Below are 23546 nucleotides of genomic sequence, written 5' to 3'. Positions count from 1 at the left end.
TTTATAAGCCAGAGAATAGATTGAATTTGTTTGCCTATCGTATAATATTAATCGCTTCCGCTACTCGCTTATACTTTGACCTAAGTCTAAATTAATCTTAGTGTCGATCACTTCACGGTGATTTTAGTTTCATGAACCCGACTTAACAATAGGCTTAAAATTTTTCAATTATGAACTAGAGACCCACTCGCCTCGTCTGAACGGTTATACCGTAACTTCTTGCTTTTCAGTTTTCGTACCACGCCATTTCAAATGTGCGAAACCTACTGCTAAACAAAGTGTAATTTCCATATTGTGTCAATCAAAGTCACTATGAGCTTTAAAGAGTAGCCCTACTTCTGTAATATATTCTAAAAGATTAGAAGTAGAGTAATTAAAAAAAAGTTGAAAAAGTCTTCTTTGTTTTATTATATAAATATATTATACAGTACTTAGTTAACATATCTAACTATCATACTTAATTTTTCCAAGCTTACTTTACCACAAATAGTATTCGCTACACTATACCTACCACATTGATAGTGGAATATTTCTCATCTACTTATTTGAGATAAAATATGGTTCTATGACAAAATTTAATAAACCATAGCACGTCTCAGGGTTTGAAAAATGAAATCGAGAGAACGGGTAAACTTTTTAAGCTAAAAAAATATTTTTAATTTAATATTGTGTAAATTTATTTTGATGATGTTTTTAATGTTTCTGTTTTATAGTAAATTTAAAATTATATCTAAATATTTATAAGTTTAATTACAATAATACATCACTATAATCCGTAAAAAAGTGTTTTTCTTTTAATGTGTCTGTTTTACCAATTACAAACCCGCTGACGCAATATACGAGTATCTATGTTTTTAATAGAGCAATAATCACACTTAATATTATCAGTTAAATCTCATTAACGATTTTTAATGAACTAACGACTGATTTTAGTTAACTTGGAGCAGTGAAGAAACTTTCTTTGTGAAAATCTTGACTTTAAATTTAAGATACATTGACATTCGTAATTATCTTAACCTGTAGGAAATGCGGCGAACTCAATAAAAGGTGCATTTTAATTAACTTTGGTGCCTATTGTATAGTAACCACAGAGCAGACCAAAGTCGACTATAACGAGAATCAATAAATATCGTCCTGTCATAACGCCCTCTATACGCGCTATGGGATGTCGATTCAGTTTTGTCGCTTGATTTATTTGCCCTGTCGGACTTTGGGTCCGAACGTTGTGTGCCAGGATTAACGTCCAGATTTCAGCATCAATTATTTTCCACTTCGGCATTGTCACAAGAAATCATCGGTAGACAAAGCCCATTTGAAAGTTTGGATGTATTTGGCTTGAGGATCAAAGATCTATTCGGCTAGATCTAGACTGATGGCGCTACCACCTCGTTTTGGACCTGTATTTCTATATCTATTTGAAAATCATTTCTCTATCTAATAGGCAAGTCGGTGATCAGCCTCCTGTGCCTAATATACTCCGTCGACTTTTTGGGTCTAAGGCAAGTCGGTTTCCTCACCAGGTTTTCCTGCTTCGTTTAAGCCAGTGTTAAGTGCGCATATAGAAATCGAATCTGCGACCTCAGGCATGAGACTTGCACGCTACTGCCATTAGGTTAACATAACACTGCTTATAAATCTTAATACCTACATCATATAGGGCTTAATCATTATTTTACTAAAGACTTGACTTGGTAACAGCTTTGAATAGTAATGTTACATAAACAAAGTCTCTTTATAAAAACAATTAAGAAAATAAATGCGTAAACGAAAATAATATCGATATCATTTCACTACACCAAACACACTTTCAATCCGTTTCGCCATACCTTTTAAAACAATTGAATAGGACCAAAAGACGCAACCGACGTTTCGAGACGACTCGATCCGTTACCACAAGAATAATGGGCCTCATCAAACTCAATTCCGCACCAACAACTTACCGCACAAATTAAATTCTAGCAATGCATCATTCAGAAATGAAACCATTTCACAAAACTAACACTTGGGAAACGATTGATAACAATAATGCATAATGTGATGTTGTTCAGATCAGTTGTGTTTGGTGTACCCCGAATTTGCTTATGATCGTAAATTCTACAATACAGATTAAAAGATAAATGTATAGATTATATACTTATAACAATGAATACATCGTTTTGTTGAAAATTAATTGCGCAGTCGCCGCATGCTTCTGACTAAATCTCCGTAGTCAAATTATTCACTTTCGCAATCCAAGCAAAGCCGTACCAACACTATTGTAGCGTCGCTCGTGTAATATTAAATTATAGTGCCCCAAGTAAAGCATTTCGAAATGGAAAATTGTATCTAGCTGTACGTTTTGTCAGAGCGCTCATAAATACAACTTTGTTGCCCTTGCGCGTTTATTTTCAATAAGTCCCTGATATAAAATTCCGTTTGTGGGATCTATTAATGGAGTTCTCGCGGGCGTATTTATGCAAACGATTTTGAATAGAAATAAAATTTTGATCCCTAATAGTCTAGACATATAAATGACGCATTAATATGTTCCTTCCGAGTATGCGATGGCATCAATTCTTTAGCGATAACGATGTCAACGGCACCTGACTAAAACAGGCGATGCTAGAAATTGTAAAGAATTACTTGGAGTCCCCGTATCGTGCTGTTGGGATATGTTGTGATGGAACTCGCCAGTAGTGGACCAACGAAAAAGGTTGAACCAAATCATATGGAAATGATATTAGACTATGTTGCGAGCGAGGCGAATAGTTAATAAATTCACTGTAACAACGTCGTGCATGACAGTGCTTGTATCTCCGATGGAACACGTTTAAGTAATTTTATAGAACACAATCGCAAAGAACAACAAAAAACAACAAACCAATACTTACTTTTAATTTATTCTCTCTCCGTTCGCGGGCTGGACGTCATTTCATTTTGCGTTAAAACAACACGTTTATGCTTTTATTTCCCCGCAGCGAGACTGAAAGATATTTTCGTTAAAAGAAGTTATGCTGTTGTCTCATTTTCAGGAGTCTTATGTAAGTTGATCCGTAAATTTGTTTGGCTTTCTTAAACAGTTAGTTATTTGTTTAAAGTTTCGGACAGGTCCGGAATGGAGGCGATAAGCGCCCGAACTTGTCTCGTTAGCTACGAATTTAAGTGAATTACACTTCTGCTTTAGGGCCCGTGTTTTTAACGTAAGGATCCCGGCAGATCAAAGTTTCTTGCAACTTTGAATTATAATTCAAAATTGGCGAGTTGGAATAAAGGCTGTCTGTTGTTTACGTTCGCTATCAAATGGAGATAGCACGGCTTTACATCCCGGTCTTAAGTTAGTGTCATTGTTTTGTAACTTACAAGTCTAAGCGACATTTCACAACAGCGCTCGCTTTAACATTCATGAATATCATTAAACATCCCCTCCTGTTTTGAATATTGTGAACCTCTTTCTGAAGCGACTCCACTTTTGTTTACGCTTATTGCTTTTAGGCGAGACGGGCTATAATATTGAATACGCGACAGTGTCGAGTGAGTCCCTCGGGAGTTAAACGAACAATCCTATCGACTGCAATGAGCATCTCAAAGCAGACCTCGATTGTAGCCGATGCAAAGTGACGTATTTAAAAAGAAATAGGGAGCGGAATAAGCAAACAAAAGTTGGCTCGGGGCGGGCGTTTCTCAAGTCGAATGAAGCAAGTTCTCTCTATACATTATTAAGTTGTGCTTGAGCTAGAGTTTTTAAGGCTATCGATACGAGCCGGCAGACCGCGAAACAGGCTCCGACCGGAATACTTGCCAAAGGACGACTATTTGTAAAATAAACTGGGCAACAGTTTGTCGTTTCAAATACTTTTTATTGTTCCGTCGTCTAACATTCAAATATGTTTGCTAAAATAGATTCAAACATCTAAACTAACTAAACAAATGAATGCGGAGAAGATTTATTAACTCTAAGTAGTAATTTTACGCAGAATTCGAACTGTATAATTAACAAAAGTTTAGGGACAATAATCCTATGCGACAATTTATGAATAATAACCGTTTCAACGGACCTTCATAACCGCTGAAATACTTTAAACATGAAGTTAATAAAGTCAGATATTCAAAGGTCCAAGCGGCGAGGGTCCCTGAACAAATTGGCAGATCAACTCGATATTTGCGAAATACCTTGAACCCTTTGGGATAATTTTAACAAATAGTTCTTGGACTAATAAATTTGCGTTGAAACCGATAACTTTGGAAGTTTCAAATTGAAGATTGACCTAAGCTAATGCTAAACGCGGAAGCAACGCTATAATTACTCATTCGTTTAATAATACCTCGTCAATAGTTATTTTCCAAACTTTCTTCTATAATCTGAACTAAAATTAAGAGTATATGGTAATAATAACATACATCACTTCTGAAACATTGTAAGAGATAATTCTAAGTCTCCAAAGCTAATATAGTTTGAAAGACTGTGTTATCCCTGATCAGATAAGTTTGAAGTATGTTTGACACTGGAAACGTCTAAACCGCGTAGCGTAAGTGAAGTACTTACTTTATCATCCACTTGAGTAATGAGATATTAATGTTATATTTTCATAAATGAAGATAAATTATACACTTATCTTTCCGCACATTTATCGTTCGGTTCATTAACTTGTTTGATATTAAGTTGTTAATAGCAATATTAAATTCGAAGTACTTTTAATAATGGACCAGAAAATTAATCGACGATGAAAGGTACGAAAATATTAATAATGAACAATTTGGTTCAATAGCTCGTAATTAGTATTAAATAGGTTTTTTGTTATCTTAAGTAATAAAAAAAAATATAAGAAATCGGTTGCCTGTAAATAGTTGAACGTGACGTCATAAGAAAATACTGATGGAATGGTTGCATTTTTCAAAAGTTTTTTTTATATTTTATTTGTTTGTTAGATATTTTGTATGGATATAGAGGAGGTAAATGGAAATCACAATTAAATTGATCAAGTTACATTTATTTATACGCAAAAATACGCTTGCACTTCAAGCTTTAAACGGAACGCATCAGAGGTAACGACGCGCCGCGAGTTAACGCCGCATGAGTCAAGTTTTTTCGTGCGTGCAGCCCGCTCCATCGATTTATAAGACGTTATCACGTAAAAAAATAAAACATACAAATTTATTTATCCGAGACATCTTCGCTTAAACAACAGTAAAAGATACTAGAAGTGTAATTATCCTCTTTATCATTTAATTAATCAAAGTTAAGAATTGTAAGTTCAAGGAATTACTCTAAAACTGTGAATAATTTAATTCGTTTACGTGCTAATGTTTGCATGCAGTTTGTATCATTCTGTTAGTTTTTATGTCAGTGTTATTCGTGATATGAAATCATGTTGAATTATTTTAGTACGAGAAACTTCGGCTTTTAGAGTTATTGCGGGGTATAAGAAAGTTTAATATATGAAGAAAATATATATATTTTTTATTATTCAATAACTTATATTGTGCATTATGCAAAGGCATAGAGAAATAAAAAGGCAATAAATTATACCTTCTTTGAAAAATCGTGTTTGATTTGACATATCTGCCTGTCACAGTTTAAATATTAAATAAAGTTATTTTAAACCAAATAAAGTACGAGAATAGGTTTATTTTCTCAAAAACATCCTCAGTCCTGTTAAAATTATATTTTTAAATAATCTCAAAAAACATTGGATTAAAATGTAAACATTTTTTATTACAATTTAATTTTATATCTCATTTCTCACTTGCTACTTATCTAAAAGTCGTAAACGTAGCAAAACTACTAATGAGTGTGTAATTATTGTAAACAATGTTATTTGTACATCAACTTCGCATAAATCATTTTGACGTTTGATAAAAAAATAATGAATAATTTCAGTATATGTCGGAAATTATGTATGGCAAATCTCAATAGCTTTATTTTTAAAAAATAAACCTATATTTTACTTCATAGACAATAGCATAGTATTATGCGTTTTAATGAAATTTTTAATACTAACCATTGATAGGTAAAATAACGTAAATTATATATATTTCCGTATAATGCGATAAACAAATTGAAAGCATGTTGTTGAGATTGGACGGTAATGTATGAAACACCCGCTCTACCTAATTATTAAGATTCAATCTGAGTATAGCGTGATCCCTTATGCAAATCGTTTTTTGCTTTTTTACTTGTTGGTTATCGCAGTTTGCCTTGATTTTATAATTAACAGTGTAAAATCAAAAAAATACTCGAATATAATACTGATTTATGGTACTAACTAATTATATACAAAACCAACTATGACTTCCGCATAGACCTTTACAATTGAAAGTTATTATTATTGATTATCATAAAATAAAAAAAATTAAATACGTTTATTTTTGAACATAAGATCACCAAGGTATCACTTATTCCACGTCATTAAATTCGAACCCGTAGGCATCCCTACTCATCGGCAAAGAAGACAGAGGGTGTAGGCCGAGAGAAAAAGCCAGCGTAAAAAACTCTCGTAACTCTTTTAAAAAAGCAAATCATCAAACAATACTACAATTATAATAACATAAATGAATATCAAATCGAAAAACTAAGTAAACTTAAATTTGTCTTAACGATATTTGCTTGTTAATTGATTTTTTATATTATAATTTTTGTTTGTCGATGTTATAAGCAAAAACTTTTGATAAAATGTAAAGCGAAAAGCTTACACAACATTTTCTTTTTCGATATCATGGGATATTTTTAACACTCGACATTCTATAGGAGAAATGGCATTGCACCTTTTGTGGATTACAAACTTTCAGAGAATTTACGACCAGCCTCGCTAGATATCTTATTTTATACTCTGATGAAGAAATTTTTTAGGCGCATCTTATTAGTCCCGGCTTAGGGAATGCTGATGTAAAATTTCCTGTAACTCATTCTGAAGAGCTTAGATGAAAACAAGTCACTTTCCAGAATTAAGTTAAGACAAGATCACAAATAATTTTCTGCTTCTGAAAAAAAAAAACAAAATTTCTAGTATACTTACTAGAAATTTTGTTTTTTCTCTCGCCTATAGGTATAAAAGATTCATACTTTTTGACATTCTCTACATACATAAGTTGAAATATTCCGATTTAATATAAATGATTTATATTGAAAGTAGCGATACAAATTAAAAAAGGATGTTAGTTTTTTGTAAGATATCTCTCGTGCAATCATTAAATAAATTATGGCAAGACGGAGCATACACTTCTTAGCTTCAAAGGCGTGCTTTAATAAAATATAGAGAGCGTGTTTTAGTAGAAAATTTGGTAATGATTACAAATAAAATATTGAATCAATTTCTTCTACACTAGTTTTTGTTAATGCATCAATTCGGTTTGTCTTTGCGTTTCCAACGCTGAATTTGTAGCAAAGAAGCTTTGTATTTTCAATTAACTTTCAAAACTGTCTCAATTCTATAGTAGTAACTAAATGTTAAGTAAAATAATCTAATCATTTACAAGTCTCGACGGTCTGTTCCTACTCTCCAACGGCGCTCTGCCCCTAGATAATGAATAAATCATTGAAGTTTGTACAAGCTCTTACAGGCCAGAAGCAAGTCATTAAGGTATTGGGATTCCACAAGTTGCAACTGTCTCCTACGGTTTAACATGCGTAATAAATGGCTTTATAGTTAAAAACACTTTGTTGGTTTATTCTCGAAGTTTAATGTGAATTTTTAACGACTTACAACTTAATTGCGACATTGTTACATAGAACGGTATTTTGAATGTACTTGGACTTTAGTGTTTAAGTTTATAGAAGTTGTTGTCTCTGGAATTGTTTGTTGAGTAAAGAGATGGAAAAAGGGCAGATTTAAAATATTTTTAACTTATAAAAGCTTGATATAAATGAAAGAAACTTTATGTAAAGTTATGACTTATTTTTATACATGTCCAATAACTGGTAAAATACGATTTGAATTTCGTTCTGAGGTCGTCTTAAATAATAGAAAACTTTATTTTTCTAGGAGCCGAAGTTTAGTATTATAAAATGTATTATTTGAAGTAAATTATGCAATATATACTGAAAAAAGGACTTCTGACTTCTGTTTAAAAATAATACGATTTCTAAAGAAAAATGAAAATTCAATATCGATAAAGCTGCCAAAAATATCGCTATCGCGCAGTAATGCAACAATGAATCAACAAATATTGGGGTAGCATAAATGTATGGAGCACTCTTTAAATAAAATATTGTTGGAAATACCTGCTTCACTGGAATCTAGAACTTTCAAATGCACATTTGAATGTTACCTTTGACACTAAAATGCTTTAAAAGTCCACCGACTTTTGACAAATAGCCTTTTTTTAATTTGTCAGAGTAATACGTTATAAAAAAATAGTTCTAGGTTATACGAGTGGGAAAACGAAAAATAAAAAATCGAAAGCGAGTATCAAACACGGAAGATTGAATCATTTGTTGGCGTATAAAGAAAGATTAACAATTAACTTGAAGACTGGTTTTTAAAGTACTTAAGGAATGTGTAAAATTTTAGTCAAGAGTTCACGGACATAGAAGTATATTTTCAATTTTATGAACATATAAAAAGATAATGCAGTCCGTCTGTCTTTTATGGGTCCGTCCACCGGTTCACGTCATTCGAGATGAGATTTTATTTCAAAACATAAAATATGTTTACAATACAAGTTGACTATTTCATTTCGGATTTGTAAATAATATTTTTAACGAGAAATTCTTTGTTTGTTGTATATTTGGTTTTAAAAATCGCAATATCTGTATTTTTAACTCAGAAAAAAAAATCGTGGATTCAAGCTTCGTCCAACATTTTTTTTTCTTACGTGTAGGAAAAAAATATGAAAGAACTTGCAATTCTTTGTACCCTTAAAGTTCTTTAGTAGAATTAAACCAGTTGATAAAGATAATCTTAGATGTGATTCTTGCTTAGATGCAGCATAAAAATACATCCTAAAAAGGTTCTATATAAAAGTAGTGCGCGTAACAGTGTATAATCATAAAATGTATGAACTTTCGATAAGGTCAGCTAGGGTGATCTACGCACTACGATAGCATTCAATAAACATTGTGTGGCCAGCCATAAAAAATACCTATCACTAGTCAGAGCACACGGCCCTACGTGATCTGTGAACTAAGTAGGATAGATATTCTTTGTATAAATTTTACCTTTTGTGACCAACGATTTTATACCTCCGTGAGTAAAATGGTGTGAATTGTAATGTAAAACTGTCAAATCTGAATATTTTTTGCAATACAAAAATTCAAATATTTATTAAAAACTTATGTGCATCATCAGGTCTTAAAAGGTGATTTTGTAAAGTCAAATAAAATCGAAACTATATATAAAAATTAATTGCTATTCATTTGTTTCACTAAAACTCGAGAATGGCAGGACCTACTCTAGAAAAATTTTTGGAAGTTTTGGGAATTTTCAATACGTGGGAAACAGAAAATAAGTAAAGAAAAATACTAAAAACGACTATTGAAGTCTCGACTAAAACTGTTTCAAGCTGAGTATTTCTCAGCTAGAAAAAGTTTGTTTGATAACTTTTAGTAATAAAAAATGTCACTTGGTTGTCATCTGAAATTTGCATTTTATAGCTGTTTTATGAGGATATTTTTTTGTAATAAACACAAATGATACGAAGTTCACCGGGTCATGTAGTCTATGTATAACTGAAATATTTTTCATAATTAGGCAGGATTTTTTTTTTCAAAATTTGGCCCATAATTTGCATTGTAAAAAATAAATAAAAAATTGTACGTAACCGCGAGTTACATATTCTATGACAACCTTCATACAAGCCGCTCGTTTCGCATACATTACATACAGGAAATCACGAACCAGTCTACAACGATTTATCTTCTAAATTCATAAATTTTACTCTAAATGATACTTCGCTTCACATGTTACTACATGTTACTACATGTTGCCCAATTCTATTTACTTAGGATGACCAAGTTTATGTAGTGAGTTCTGAATGAACAATTAAATGTTTTATAGAGGTGTAACCGACTTCATTTACATGCGTTTAAACCCTCATTATGCTTACTAATGTATTTGAAAATGTTTCACGTTTTTGATAATATAGTGTACTTACATTTTATAACTTCGTCGAATGTGATATAATATAGTGCCTATATATATTGAAAAGGATCAAAAAAAATTTAAAAAAAAAATTAAGTGATATTTAATTATATTTTTTTCTTTTACAGGTAAACATCGATTCCAATTATCAACCGGTCCCGCTTATAAGGGTATTTGACTTTTGTAAACACGTTCACAGCCTCACAGAGTCATTCATTAAGAGGTAGCAAAACAAATTCACCACACATCCAATTGGAAGCTAAAAGATTCACTAGCCATTACGTTCTTACTGTAAAGATAATGAACAACTGTGTATCCTACATATATATGGTAACAACATTCGATATAGCTATACATTCGCTAACAACTAATTATATATATACTTTTGATAAGTTATTAGCAAAACTAAAAATATATACTGTTAGTTATAACGCGGTACATCCGCGTTATAGAGAGGAAATAGCGTATATTCCCGGAGATTTCGCAATTTATATTTCGGTTCAAATTTATAATTAGTCAAGTCCATAATTAGTTTTTATCTTCCTTTGCAACTGTTTTATTAATTTATAAACTAAAAAAAACTTATTTTAATTTGTGTTTCTAGTTTTCAAATTGTTAAAACAATTTACAAGAACACTTCTACAATCGTATAACGCGGAAGAGGCGGACCTAGTTACCGTACATATAATCTGTAGTTAGCGAAACAAAAACAATACTAAAAATATAGTTAAAAGCGAGTTAATATTAATTTGATCGGTTTCGCCAAAGCTTTACTTTCCTAAGTTAACGAGTTTCGAATGGCACATATTGAAGTTTGCGAGTTGGTCTGTTTGTTTTAAATTTTCCATCAGACTTCGTTTAAATTGCTTTCTTTTTAAGTTTACAAATTGTTTCTAGAACTTTTATAGTACACTGCGTTTTTGCTAGTTTGATTAGGAAATGTAGTTACTGAACAAGCAGTAATAAGAATCGTCGAATTGTTAATGATTATGATCTTAACCGCCTGAATGTAACTTAATAGTACTTTTACAGGGCGATTCATTTAAAATTAACTTATTTATACAACTCTCGCCACTATTGCCAAAGATATATGTATTTAAGAATTGAGACTCCACTTTTGACACGAAGGACCATTCCTTCAAGTAGAGAGAAGTCGAATTTGTAAATACTTCAGTGGTATTCACTTTGAATGTAATAATGATATTAATTTAAAAGTTAAATCATTTAAATCATTTTCTTAGCTTGTACCTATTGCATCTAGACACGCCCAATAGAAGTCTTTTTTATTCTTATTCCTAACCACTGTTAGCGTAAATCAAAGTACAATATTTCTAATAAGACTTTTTGGCTCTTTCGTGTGTCGCGACATAAAAATGGTTGAGAAACGATGCTCTAATATAAAGTTATTTCAGCCCTAGTATAAACGATTAAAGTCTAATAGATTGAGTTTCACCTCGGCGTAAGTGTTTAATATAGATAATTGTAGTGTTGCAAGCTCTCCAGTGAAACTCGTTGTGGCCTAGTACTAAACCTGATCCTTACGCACTAATTTACTTATGAAAATTATAATTATTAAGCTTTATGTAGCTGCACTTTTGTTTCTTAGCATGTTACAAATTTAGTCGTTTTTCCATGACCCTAGCGACGCCGCTTGAAACTAAAACTGAAGCGCTAAATTGGGCGCTTTCTGCTGAAATAGGTGAAAAATACGGATTCATACTTTGTCGTTCTCTCCTTCTTCTTATATAGTAGTCGACAAAATTATAATTCGACTATTGAAAACAAATGAATGCTTTTTGAATGTTATCTTGCGGAGTCTTTTTACGCCCTCACCCAATAACTAATCTTAATCCATATATTGATAAAAGTGTGCCAACTGCCAATAACCACTCGATGAATTGTAATTGTCGATACAAGCAATGTATGGTAGGTGGGATCGGTGTATGTGGATCGACCTTTGTATGAAAATGACAGTTCAACTGTGCCAATATCTTATCTTAAGATTTTAACTTACACCATTTTTTAAATAATTAAAAAGCTATTTGATATGTTTCAAACATAGACATGTATATTTTAATAATATTTGTACGGTTTTATTTACTTTACATGTAAACATGTATTTGGTTTATATTGATTATCAGGTATGTGTGTAAAGATCAAAGAGATTGTACTCATAGGGTTTGGTTATTGGGATGCAGATAGGAGATCGATCGACTGTCACGGTCTAATTACAGATTGTTTTCAATCTGAGATTGTGGATTAATTATTGGGTTCGGGCGTTACTAAATACTGTTGCACATTTTATGATCTCATTTTTTTTTATGAATTTGTGTGAATATTTTTTATCATAACATAAAAAGGCTATCAATAGCTTAGTCATAACAAAACAAACATATATTTTAACCTTTATTGGACTAGATTTTTTGCGCTCTGATATATTTGTAATTTGACAAAAACTAAGACCTTCATTTCACCTCCGCTAGTGTTATATTACAAACGAGCTATTATTTGTGGCTTTTGGGCAAAAAAAGTGAATCATTACTGCTCAGAACGTGATTCGAGACGGGTTGGGAGACTTGGTACGGTCAGCAGATTCTAACAAAGTATTTTTTGTATTGTAACTGAAAAAATATTTTCTATTATTTAGCTTTTATATTTGTTTGGTATTAAAATTAACATACAATCAAGCCGACAGCTTCATTAAAAAAAAAACAAAAAGATTACATTTTATCGAAAAAAATGTCGTATTCTGCTAATCATCAGAAATTTCTGATATTAATTATGTTTAAAGGTTACAAATAATAGTTAATTTATTTGCTCACCGTACTAACTAATAAAACAAATTACAAAAATGATAGTTGTTATATTTATGCCACTATTAAAAGGCCCAGAGCGATGGCCATGCTAATAGCTTTTTATTACTTCAAATTTTGTATATCGTGTATTTCTTTTTGTATTATTGTGAAATCCTGTAACAGGGGAATATATTTCTGTTCTTACCATTTCATATGTAATGATGATTGATTTATATGTCACCTATATATATATTTGTGTCAAACGTAATACAACATTTGTAAAATATACCAAAGACAACCGCAAACAACAGACATGAAACATACATTTTTGAAAGCACCTATAAATATATGACAACCAAGTGACAGTTCTTTATTTCTGAAAAATCATTGTTTTTAGTATGTTTATTTACGTATTACTTATTTATGTTTCCGTTTAAACCTTCTCTGGACTTCCACAAATAATTCAAGACCAATATAATAATAATAATTAATATATATATATATATATATGTATATGTTAAAAGTTTAAAAATTCCTATATTCTTCCTCCTTTCTCATCATTTTTACACATGACGGTTTAAATAATAAATAACTTTCTTCGTAAATATTTCAGTTGAATTTGAGAAAATCAGGAAAAATCACTAGCTAAGCGTTTGTTTCATTTTTCATTTAGGATTATTTATTAAAATTACACACATAAATCACTACATTAACGCATTAGGGACGTCGAGAAAGAAACAGGATAGGTAAGTACGATTATCAATCTTATTACGCCGGCTTTAGGTGCATAATTGTGTACAGTACCTGTTTCAAAATACAATTTACCAATAATCCTTCCCATAAAAGGATAGCACATTAATAATGGACTCGCATAGGTTTTTTACTACTTTCTGTGTTATCTGTGTTTTGTAGGCAACTTTGTATTATGTTATACTTAATACGTCAGTCGAATATTATCTTATGAATGAAGGTAGTTCTTTTCACCGTTTAATAGAATCATGCAAGGACTTGATTTGCTAATTGTAAAAAACAAATCAAGGCTGTTCTGAAGGCAAAATATTGAATGCCCTGAAATTATATATCAATATTTATAGATGGCCACAAACCCTCGTCTTTATCTCCCCTAAGACCATCGCAAGACATTGCGTTTCAGAGTAACAGTATTTATAAATATTTATAAAAAAGGTATTTTTCAGTCTTTGCGGTTTTGTCCTTTATTGCATTACAATTTCCAGACGAAAGATTTCTTCAATATCAATACTTAAAGTGTTAAATAAAACTTGCTAAAAAATATAGCATTTAATGCGATTCACGTGTAACTATGTATTCTAAACACGCCTTCACAAATCAACAAACAATAATATTCGATATTTGCATAAAAACATACACACATACATATCGCGTAGTTGTCATGCAGCCCGCGTGGCATAGACAAGAGAACGTATACGTTAACGGTGACCCCGAACACGTCAACAAGCGAACACGTGCGACTTTTAAAAGACACACGAAAAAGTCTTTTCGACTAAATAATTTAAATTTACCCAATACTGTACAGTTAAGTTTTCCGAACCAATTCGACTTAGGGTCCCTCAAGAAAAGAGCGTACCAATTCTTAAAAGGCCGGCAACGCACTCGCGAGCTCTCTGGCATTGAGAGTGTACATGGGCGGCGGTATCACTTAACATCAGGTGAGCCTGCTGCCCGTTTGCCCCCTGTTCTATAAAAAAAAAGTTCAGGTCTAAACATTAAGCTTAGACTAAATTATTGAGTTCATTAACCTTAAGTCCGAAATTCGATTAATTTGTCTAGTGCACCAATGATATAAATTTTATTGAATTATATGTTAAAACAAAGTCGTGTTAGTTACACCACTTATAACTCAAGATCGGCTGGACCGATGTTAGTTATCTCATTTTCGTTGATTCTTCTCCGCTCCGAATAACTTAATTAATTTGACGAATGCAAACAGCATGTGGTGCCTTCTCTTGACAAAACATTTCCGTATTTGCCAAAAAAGTAACTAAAGTATGGATATAAAACCTTTAATATATTAAGTATTCAAGACTATGTTTTATAATATTGATGCAACGGCTCATATTGAATACGATGTCTTCCACAACCCCTTATAGTAACAACATTAGATCAGTATACCTATAAGACCTTTAATTTATAACTGTACCATATACAGTAGCCTATGCGTGAATTTTACATTACATATCGTCAAGTGTCAGTTACCTGATAAGCCCACGGGCTCGATTTCAATGCTCCTTCGCACTGCCTTAAGGGGTGTCATGTTTAATTCATAGTTATAATGAATAACACATAGGCTCATGTTACTAACCAATGCCAAATCATAAACATATGTTTTATAAGTGGAAAAGAAAACTTTAATATATTAAGGTTGTTACATACAGATAAAATTTAATTATCGAAACACATTGTCTCAACTTAAGGATTTGTATGTTACAAATGATTGTGATATATTCATACATTTTGTATGTTTGAGAATAAAACATACCAATGTTTTATTACTTACTACTATTACTTACTTGGGCTGGAATTATGAGTATGAAAAACCATATTACTTTATTTAACTAGAATACAAAATAATATTACGAGCGGACTTTCATGAAAAATAAAATTTTCACAAAAGATTGTTATAATTACAATATCCAACGAGTCAAATATAATTTCACACAAACAATTCAACTGAAAGGCGACTCAATAACGCCCAAGATGGCGGCTAAATTCCATTCTTTATTTTCAACGGACCCGATCAAATTGCTTCAGTAATAAGGCAGAGCTTTAATAAAATCTCCGGTCAACCGGAAACTAGATATATTTTGAGGGTTCAGTAGCCCGAAACTGTAAGCTAAAATATGTGGAAAATGTCTTCGCTAAAACACTAAACAGGTGAAGTCTCTTCCGTTTACAAATTATTAAATGTTTGCGGTTCTACACCTAGGTACAGCCAGCTTAATAAAAACATAGTATTCTTATTATTCCCTTTTCACTATAATTTTTTATTTACTCATTCTCATCTTAGTACACATTAAAAGAATATTCTAGAAGCACTTATTCAGTTGAATTAACGAAACGTCCGTTAAAGATAAGGGCGGATAAAGGACGTATTTCATTAACAGTTCAAAGGTAATGTCTAAGTCTTGTCTTATTACAAAATAAATTTAGCAGCTCTTAAGATAATTTAAATGTAGTGTTAAACGCAGTAATACCTCCTTTGAATGAGTGAAATATTAATGGCTATGTTGACAATCCCATTCTGACAAAGGCCCCGATTAGAGCCATTGTTGGAAGGCTCAGATGAGGCCCTTTGTTCGTGGGTAATGACAATAGATGAAATGAAACTTTTTGGAACCTTTGCAGTTATTGACAATGACTAGAGACGAAGGACCCGTGAAGAGGATTCTCTGATTATTTTCGAAGTTTAAAGTTGCTAAATGTTAATTTTTCTGTTAAATTACAAAAGCTATGAAGCATGTTCTTGGCTTTATCTTTTTTTAAGCTTCCGTATTATTAGCCTTACAATATATATATGTATATATATTTACAAAAATACTTCGATGTTATTTTTAATTGACATTGTATACATATAAACAGCAGATATTTTTTTAAACAATGGAACGCTTCGACCACCAAAACTTGTCTATGCTAAATTAAACCAAGGTGTAATAAATTAAATAAATTGACCATATATTATACACAGAACTCACAATCGACCCTACGGTTCATTAGGATAATGACGTGATTTCACTTAATAAAATCTCTACATAATTACAGATTATAAACGTATTTCAATTACTACAGATAATGACTTCCTACTGCTAAAGAGGGCGCGGTCACTGCTCACGCACTTATTATACATGATAATAACTATTTAATGTGATTGTTCATCGATTAGAAGGGCTTGGCTTCTCAAACACCACAGATGTATTATTAGTATTATATTATTTCTAGTGCCGATTTTGTTCGATCTGAATAAAATATTAAAAAAAAAAACAAAAAGAAATATCGTAAGTCTCCGCTTTCAAGTTATTTAAAATCCTTTTACAGTTATATAAAACCATTCATTATTATTTATATTCCGATTTACACTTGAAAAAGACATTCGCATTTCTGCTGTGATCTGATGACCCTGGCGAAATCAAATTAAATCTATTTTAATATTTATATAGTGGCATTTTAGTAAACAACTGACCAATTGATTAACGATGGTGCATTTTCTGTTAAACATTTTAAAGTTTAATAAATATTGCATCAACAAATGTTCCATGACATTTTCAATATTACAATAGTGTAGATTACGGTTCCAACAAATAACCTTTAGTTGATTATAAGGTAATAATCATTGTAGTGTTCAAGGTTCGTCTTTGCATTGAGAAACACATGGCCGATTGTGAAATGTATCGAGGATAAGTGATTAACTAGCACGTACTCAGAGATGTTAATAAGCGTTAACAACTACTTAAGGTAATTAATGCAGATTTTAAATTTATTAATCGGTCGCTGAGTTGAACTGTTGCATTTGATACATATTATGAGTACGAGTTCCGTGTTTGGTCTGAAATACTTTAAAAACAGTCGAGTTTAAAAAAAGCATATATTTAAATACAAAAAAATGACAAAATAAAACAAAACGCCCATGCATTCAAATAAGTATAGAATGTTACATTGGAGCTTTAATTACACCTAATCTGAGATTTGTTATAAAAATTTTTTAAACGAATTATTGAACAAAAAAAAATTTTTCCGCCGGTCGCAATACTCCGGCTATATCGTGCAACTGTCTTACGTACACTTGTGTCAGCGCAGAAATTAGTCTACTATGTTTCCCAATGTCCACAGTCGATACATATTCGAGTGATTAAGATATATGCAGATGTTTATCCATGTTGTGTTTCAAGGTTAAGGTTACATAGCTAGAGACTGATTACCCTGCGTACGGTGCCTATATAAAAATTGTCTCGGTTCAGGAAATCTCAATTTGAATGACCTTCCTGAGTATTTGTACACCATTAAAACGCCACACCCGACGCTGAATAATGGCTTTGAGCTGAGTGCATCGGTTTCCGTGTTAAAAGCACGTTTATTTTTCAATTCCGGCCGTTTCGCGAGTCGCCGAGGCCGCGATAAGGTTTTTTAAAGATGATTTACAACGACTTCCTTCGAGGAAACGATGTTTATACATTTTTGGCAATTTATACTTGAAGGAATTTCACATCGGCCGATGTAATTTTGGGTGTCAATGTTTGATTTAATCTGTGAATCCTGGCTTAACAATATACATAGTACTATTTTCTAGCCTCCTGTCCGTTTGTTCTATAAAAAAAAAGAACTCTCGATTTTTAAGTCAATCATTTCCACTTGTGATCTGAATATCGCAAACTACGTTAAAATGTGCCAGCAATTTGACTCTCTAGAGTCTAGAGTCTAGAACATAGTTTTTGAACTTGTTTATCGGTATATGTAATTAAGAAATAGTATGTTATAGTATATTCGGACCGAATATTTTCGAACTAAACTTCGCACTGTCTAGGGAATTTTGTAAGCACAAAATATGTACGAAGTAGGAGGCTGTTTATGGGAGAGATTAATTTTTAAATATGTTGCTTATTTTTAACGGACGCCAAAAAGGAAAACTGAAAGTTAAGGTGCAATAGTTGAAATTACATCATTCCCTTTGAGGACATATTTAGTATTCACGTCCACTTCGTTTCATAGCAGTAAAGTCTACAAATTTATCGAAAAATAAGTCTCAAGTTATTTGAAATGCAGTCAAGATATTGAGATATATTCTAGAATATAGGTAAATAATTATGACAGGTATTTAATCCAATTTAATTTAAATCTTATTTTTGTATCTGACAAGAACACAAAATAGTACAAAAATACACACAACTATTTATTCATCTAAGTACTAAAAAACCAGGTCGATCGACACAGATTTATAGCTGCCATATTTATAAAAAATGTGTTATAACTTGTTAATTAAAGACTGGCGCTTGAAATATAATTGATTAACCGTCAGATAAAAATTTAATCCGACCTTAAATAAATTGCCACATGAATTTGTTAAAGACAGATTTTAATTAAATAAATTTTATTCATTGGCTGACAGTTTTATTATGATTATGATTTACATAAAAAATGTTATTTGATATTTCTATCATCAATAAGCAACCTTAGTTGTTTGCCCTGTGAAATTTTCATAATTACTTGGGGGTTCGATGCAAACCGCTTCGTGTGGCATGCCACCGTTAAAGGTACAATTATGTAACTATTATCATACTAAAAACCTCTTGTATCACATAATCATGTCATTATGACATAGACATATATCACTAATATATAATTCAAATGAATAAACTCACATCTTTATTATATTTGACCGTTGATTTAATAAGTGCATCTCACATAATATTATAAGGCCACCAAACGAATGTAGATTTATTTGTATATTTAATATTTTCATATAAGAGAAATTGACTTATCTATAAAAGAAACCCACCATTTTGTAGCGCCACTTCACTTTCAGTGAACCAGTAATTAGCCTAATTATAGAATTAAAACATTAAATAACCTTTTGGCTACACAGGAAGTGAGATCTTGCCCTTGTTGGTACGAGCGCTTGCACAGAATAGAAGGTTGTAGCCATATCGCCTCTAGCTCAGTTCCGCTACCAAAGATTAGGCTTTCCTTGAAGTTTATTTAATTAAGTAATTCAATTGTACAAAATTATCCAGTAGAATTGATTTATTTATCGTTTCAACGATCTACATAACAGTAGCTACTATGTATTAAAACAGCAGTGAAATAAAAACATCAACTTTGTATGTAAATTTTAATAAACAGTTCAAACTCTTGAAATTATATGTCAGCTTGAAATCAAGTAATTTTGTTGCGAGGGGGACGTCGATTTGCCGGTAAATAGTTCTTATCGTTCTACAAAATATAACTTCATTTGTAACCTTTTATAAGCTCCGAGTTTTTATGCTCCTTTTATTCAACTGTCCCTTCGCTATCCCCTTTTTTGTCTTTCAGCTTTGAATGAAAATTGTTTATATTATCCATTATATTTTTCTTATATTCTTTTAAAGTTGAACACAAGAAACGCGCTCTAACAGATGCAGTATTTCCATTTATTGAAACAGCCATTTGCATTTATGGAACTTAATGCTTGTTATGATAAATTGGTTCCAATCCAAGAAACAGTGATTGATGATTAAATATACCTCAATACAGTATTGATGAAGGTTTAACATTGCCTAATACAGAAATCGTGATAATACTATCAATAATTTAAATTTGTTGACTGCACAAAAAACACTATCAGTTCACCTTGAAAGTCGTAGTGGGCGTACCGAACTTGATTTAGTCGCCATCTGACAAACCCTTTTTTGTCCTGAATATAAATAAGACGAGCAAAAAATATAAAGTCGAGTGAGATTTTTTCCTTGCCGTTTCCATTGGGACTGGGCCGAGTTTAGCGTAAGTAAGATTTGAATAATAAAAGAGATATTCGCTTATGGTCCTAAAGCGTGGCGTTGTTTTGCTCCTCTGGAAAGTTTCTTCTATGAAAATATGCTTCGAAATATCGCGACATTGGCGTAAGGAAAATAAGATCAACATTATCCCATATCAACGTGTCCTCCACGCTTCCTATACGATTCGATAATGACTTCCTGCGTCCTTTAATATCCTTGTTAGATTCAATTCAATGTTTTATAACATTCGATCGAAACGCGGAAGCTACCGAGAGCTCTCCACGTACATTTACGCACCAGATAATTTGAAATAGAAATAAAATTGGGTCACGCATAACACGAACCAAACGTGAAATCGAATTAGTCAATTATGTATTCAATTGGTTGCGTTGGATATTTTCCTATGGTCTATTAGAATTTATTACGTTTTGACTTGTTTGTAATAATAGTAATAATTCCTATGATAACAGTATCATTAATAGTAAGGACGAAACTTAATGGTGCCACGTCATGCATACTAATTCGGTAACCGGCTCTAGCAGAGCGCAGATCGGACATGCCTGAAATAATAATCACGTTCTCTACAATTTAACTGATAACACCGATTTTCTGTTTTAAACATAAATCTTCTTAATAGATTCGACTCCAGCCGTAGCAATTTAATAGCACTTTTGTTGTAACTTTTTAAATTAATTTAATTTTTTTTTGTTCACAGACGAAAAAGAACAACCCCAACCACATCAAGAGGCCGATGAACGCGTTTATGGTGTGGTCTCAGATCGAGCGCAGAAAAATATGCGAACAAACACCCGATATGCACAACGCCGAAATATCAAAGAACTTGGGGCGTGTTTGGAAAACGTTGAATGACGAAGAGAGGCAACCATTCATAGATGAGGCGGAGAGACTTAGACAGCTTCACATGCGAGAATATCCCGATTACAAGTACAGACCTCGCAAGAAGACCGCTAAGCCCGCCCCAAGAAATGGTGGCGTCACCAAGCCCAAACGCAAGCAGCGGGCTGACACAAATAACAACAGAGGAGTAACCAGGCGACGATCTCGGCCTACGCCTGCAAGCGTCCCCATGATGCCTATGGACACACCAGCTCCTTCTGCCCTGCCCGCATCTCCGGCGGGGGCGCCTGACTCCCCTGAGTCGGCTTGTCTCTACGACGATAATTCTCGGCGCGAGCAGACAGACCTTACGGACCTATATTCCATAACGGACCTGCTACGCCTTCCGGCGGACTGTGAAGTCGATCTAGACGTGCTTACGGACATGGAGTCGTTTGAGACAGCCTCTTCCTCTTCGGGCTCGCACTTCGAGTTCTCGTGCACGCCGGACGTATCGGACATGCTCAGCGAGATCGGCGTGACGAGTGATTGGGACGAGACCGCGTTTTCGTCGTACCTCACGTCGTCTTAGAGTGGTGTGCGGGTCGCCTCGGCCGCTGGCCGGTACCAATGATCTCATTTCGAGCCGCCACACGGGGGCCGACGACGCGGCGACCGCTCGCCGCCCCGCCTAGAGAGTGCCTACATCCAATCGACGTGTCGACATTTGGATTCAATGTACAAAGTTATTTAATAAGGTTTCGAGGTGTGAAATTTCGGTTCTAATGTCGATCGGCCAACGTGGCCGCTTTAACTTCGGTTTATCGTTTAGTTTATAAAACTAACTGTTGCAACTGGCGTCTGAAAACGCGGCGCTAGACCCGGTTTAAAAAAAATAGGCTGTGAGTTGGTTTTTTAAACGTGTTGCTTTTATTGATTTTTTCTTTGAAAACAAATCGTCGGGATAGATTTCCAAACGGCACGTCTCAGACGCATCTCAGTAAAAAATTCCGTCTAACTCTCCGTCGCCTGTTTAGCAAGCCGCGGACAGATCGTTTGCGCACGGTCGTGAAGTCGTGTCGCGTTGTCGCGTCCGTATATTCTCTACGAGTACATTACTCGAGTTGGCTTCTTCAAACTTCAAAGTTCGCGACTCCTTCCTATCTTACTTTATTTTATAACTTTTACACTGTAGATATCTTTTTATTTACGTTCAAACTAAACATAATATTATATCATTCGTAATAGAAAATTAAGACTAGGTTATAGTCATGTTTGTCTTACGTTTGTACGTAAGTTCACTTTATACTTTGATGCACGCATAGTGATAGTTTGGTTTATGATTTAACTGTCGGAAGCTGATCGGTATGCTATTCGTAAGAATTCGGAGTGCGGATCGTAGAGTGGATATAGAATATTGACTATATGTGGAAACGAGCCCTTGCCGCATGAATGTTTTCTCTTTTTGAATCGAGCCATTCGCGCCCTGCTACTGACGGCTATGTTTTTTACCGTCGCGCGCGTGACTTTTTTCAAATCCATTAAATAGATTCATGGCATTGGTATTGTGTAGGTGTTTGAGTCGGTATGTCTTGCTATATTTACGTTAGGTTGCTTAAGATAGGGTTATGTGCGTTGGTAGGGTACGAAAGTTTGTCTAAAGATATGACGGCACCTCAGGATCGATGCGAAAGGGACACTTCAAGTTTCTAGTTCATTTCTTATGTCTTCACGCTTCACAAAGTCTATAGAAAGATACATATCAAAAGGGGGAATGTACTGTATCGCGGGTCGGTTATGATCGTAAGAACAAAACTATACTTCTGTCAAACTCAAATATTTTGCTGTTTCGAGCTCTGTGATTTACTTTATGGAATTTCTAAATTTTAAGAATATTATAGTGGAGACTGATATCGCATAGATTAGTTTTAGCAGCGCTAGCTTCTCTATCTTTTTTGATTTCTAGAACTGGGCATAACTCTTGAATGTAAAACGAGACATATTTTTGATATTTCGCTTCACTGTGGTGATTCAGTCGCGAGACGTCGATTTCCATAGACTAGCGTCCAACAAAAGTATTTGTACATAGTATTGTCTTTTATTTACATAACTTTTACACATTTAAAGAAAAACACTTTTTTAACGGATTATAGATATGTATTATTATATTTAAACTTATAATTATTTGTACATAATTTTAAATTTAAACCGACGTTTCGCGTGCTTTACAGCGTGCGTGGTCACGGTGACTGAAGACAAAGGTGTTAAATGTCAAAAAGTATTACAGCTGCAGAAAAATGTTGTGTTATCTGTATTTATTTCCCCGGAGTTGGTATCGACTAAAAGATGTAGGGTTT

At 33.2% G+C, this 23546-nt stretch overlaps 1 protein-coding gene across 1 annotated transcript in view; it reads left to right on the top strand.

The window, feature by feature from the left end:
- LOC110994913 (transcription factor Sox-12) overlaps positions 1–23264 on the top strand; it is a 67753-nt gene extending 44489 nt beyond the window's left edge. The window contains exon 2 of the mRNA XM_022261833.2: positions 21068–23264. Coding sequence (XP_022117525.1) covers positions 21068–21781 — 714 coding nt within the window. The 3' untranslated portion in view covers positions 21782–23264. The remainder of the gene's footprint in view (positions 1–21067) is intronic.
- The last annotated feature ends 282 nt before the right edge of the window (positions 23265–23546 follow it).

Source organism: Pieris rapae, chromosome 1 (assembly GCF_905147795.1).
Source record: "Pieris rapae chromosome 1, ilPieRapa1.1, whole genome shotgun sequence".
Taxonomy (NCBI): Eukaryota; Metazoa; Arthropoda; class Insecta; order Lepidoptera; family Pieridae; genus Pieris; species Pieris rapae.
The sequence above is the reverse complement of the archived record's forward strand: the minus strand, read 5'-3'. Positions and strand labels throughout refer to the sequence as shown.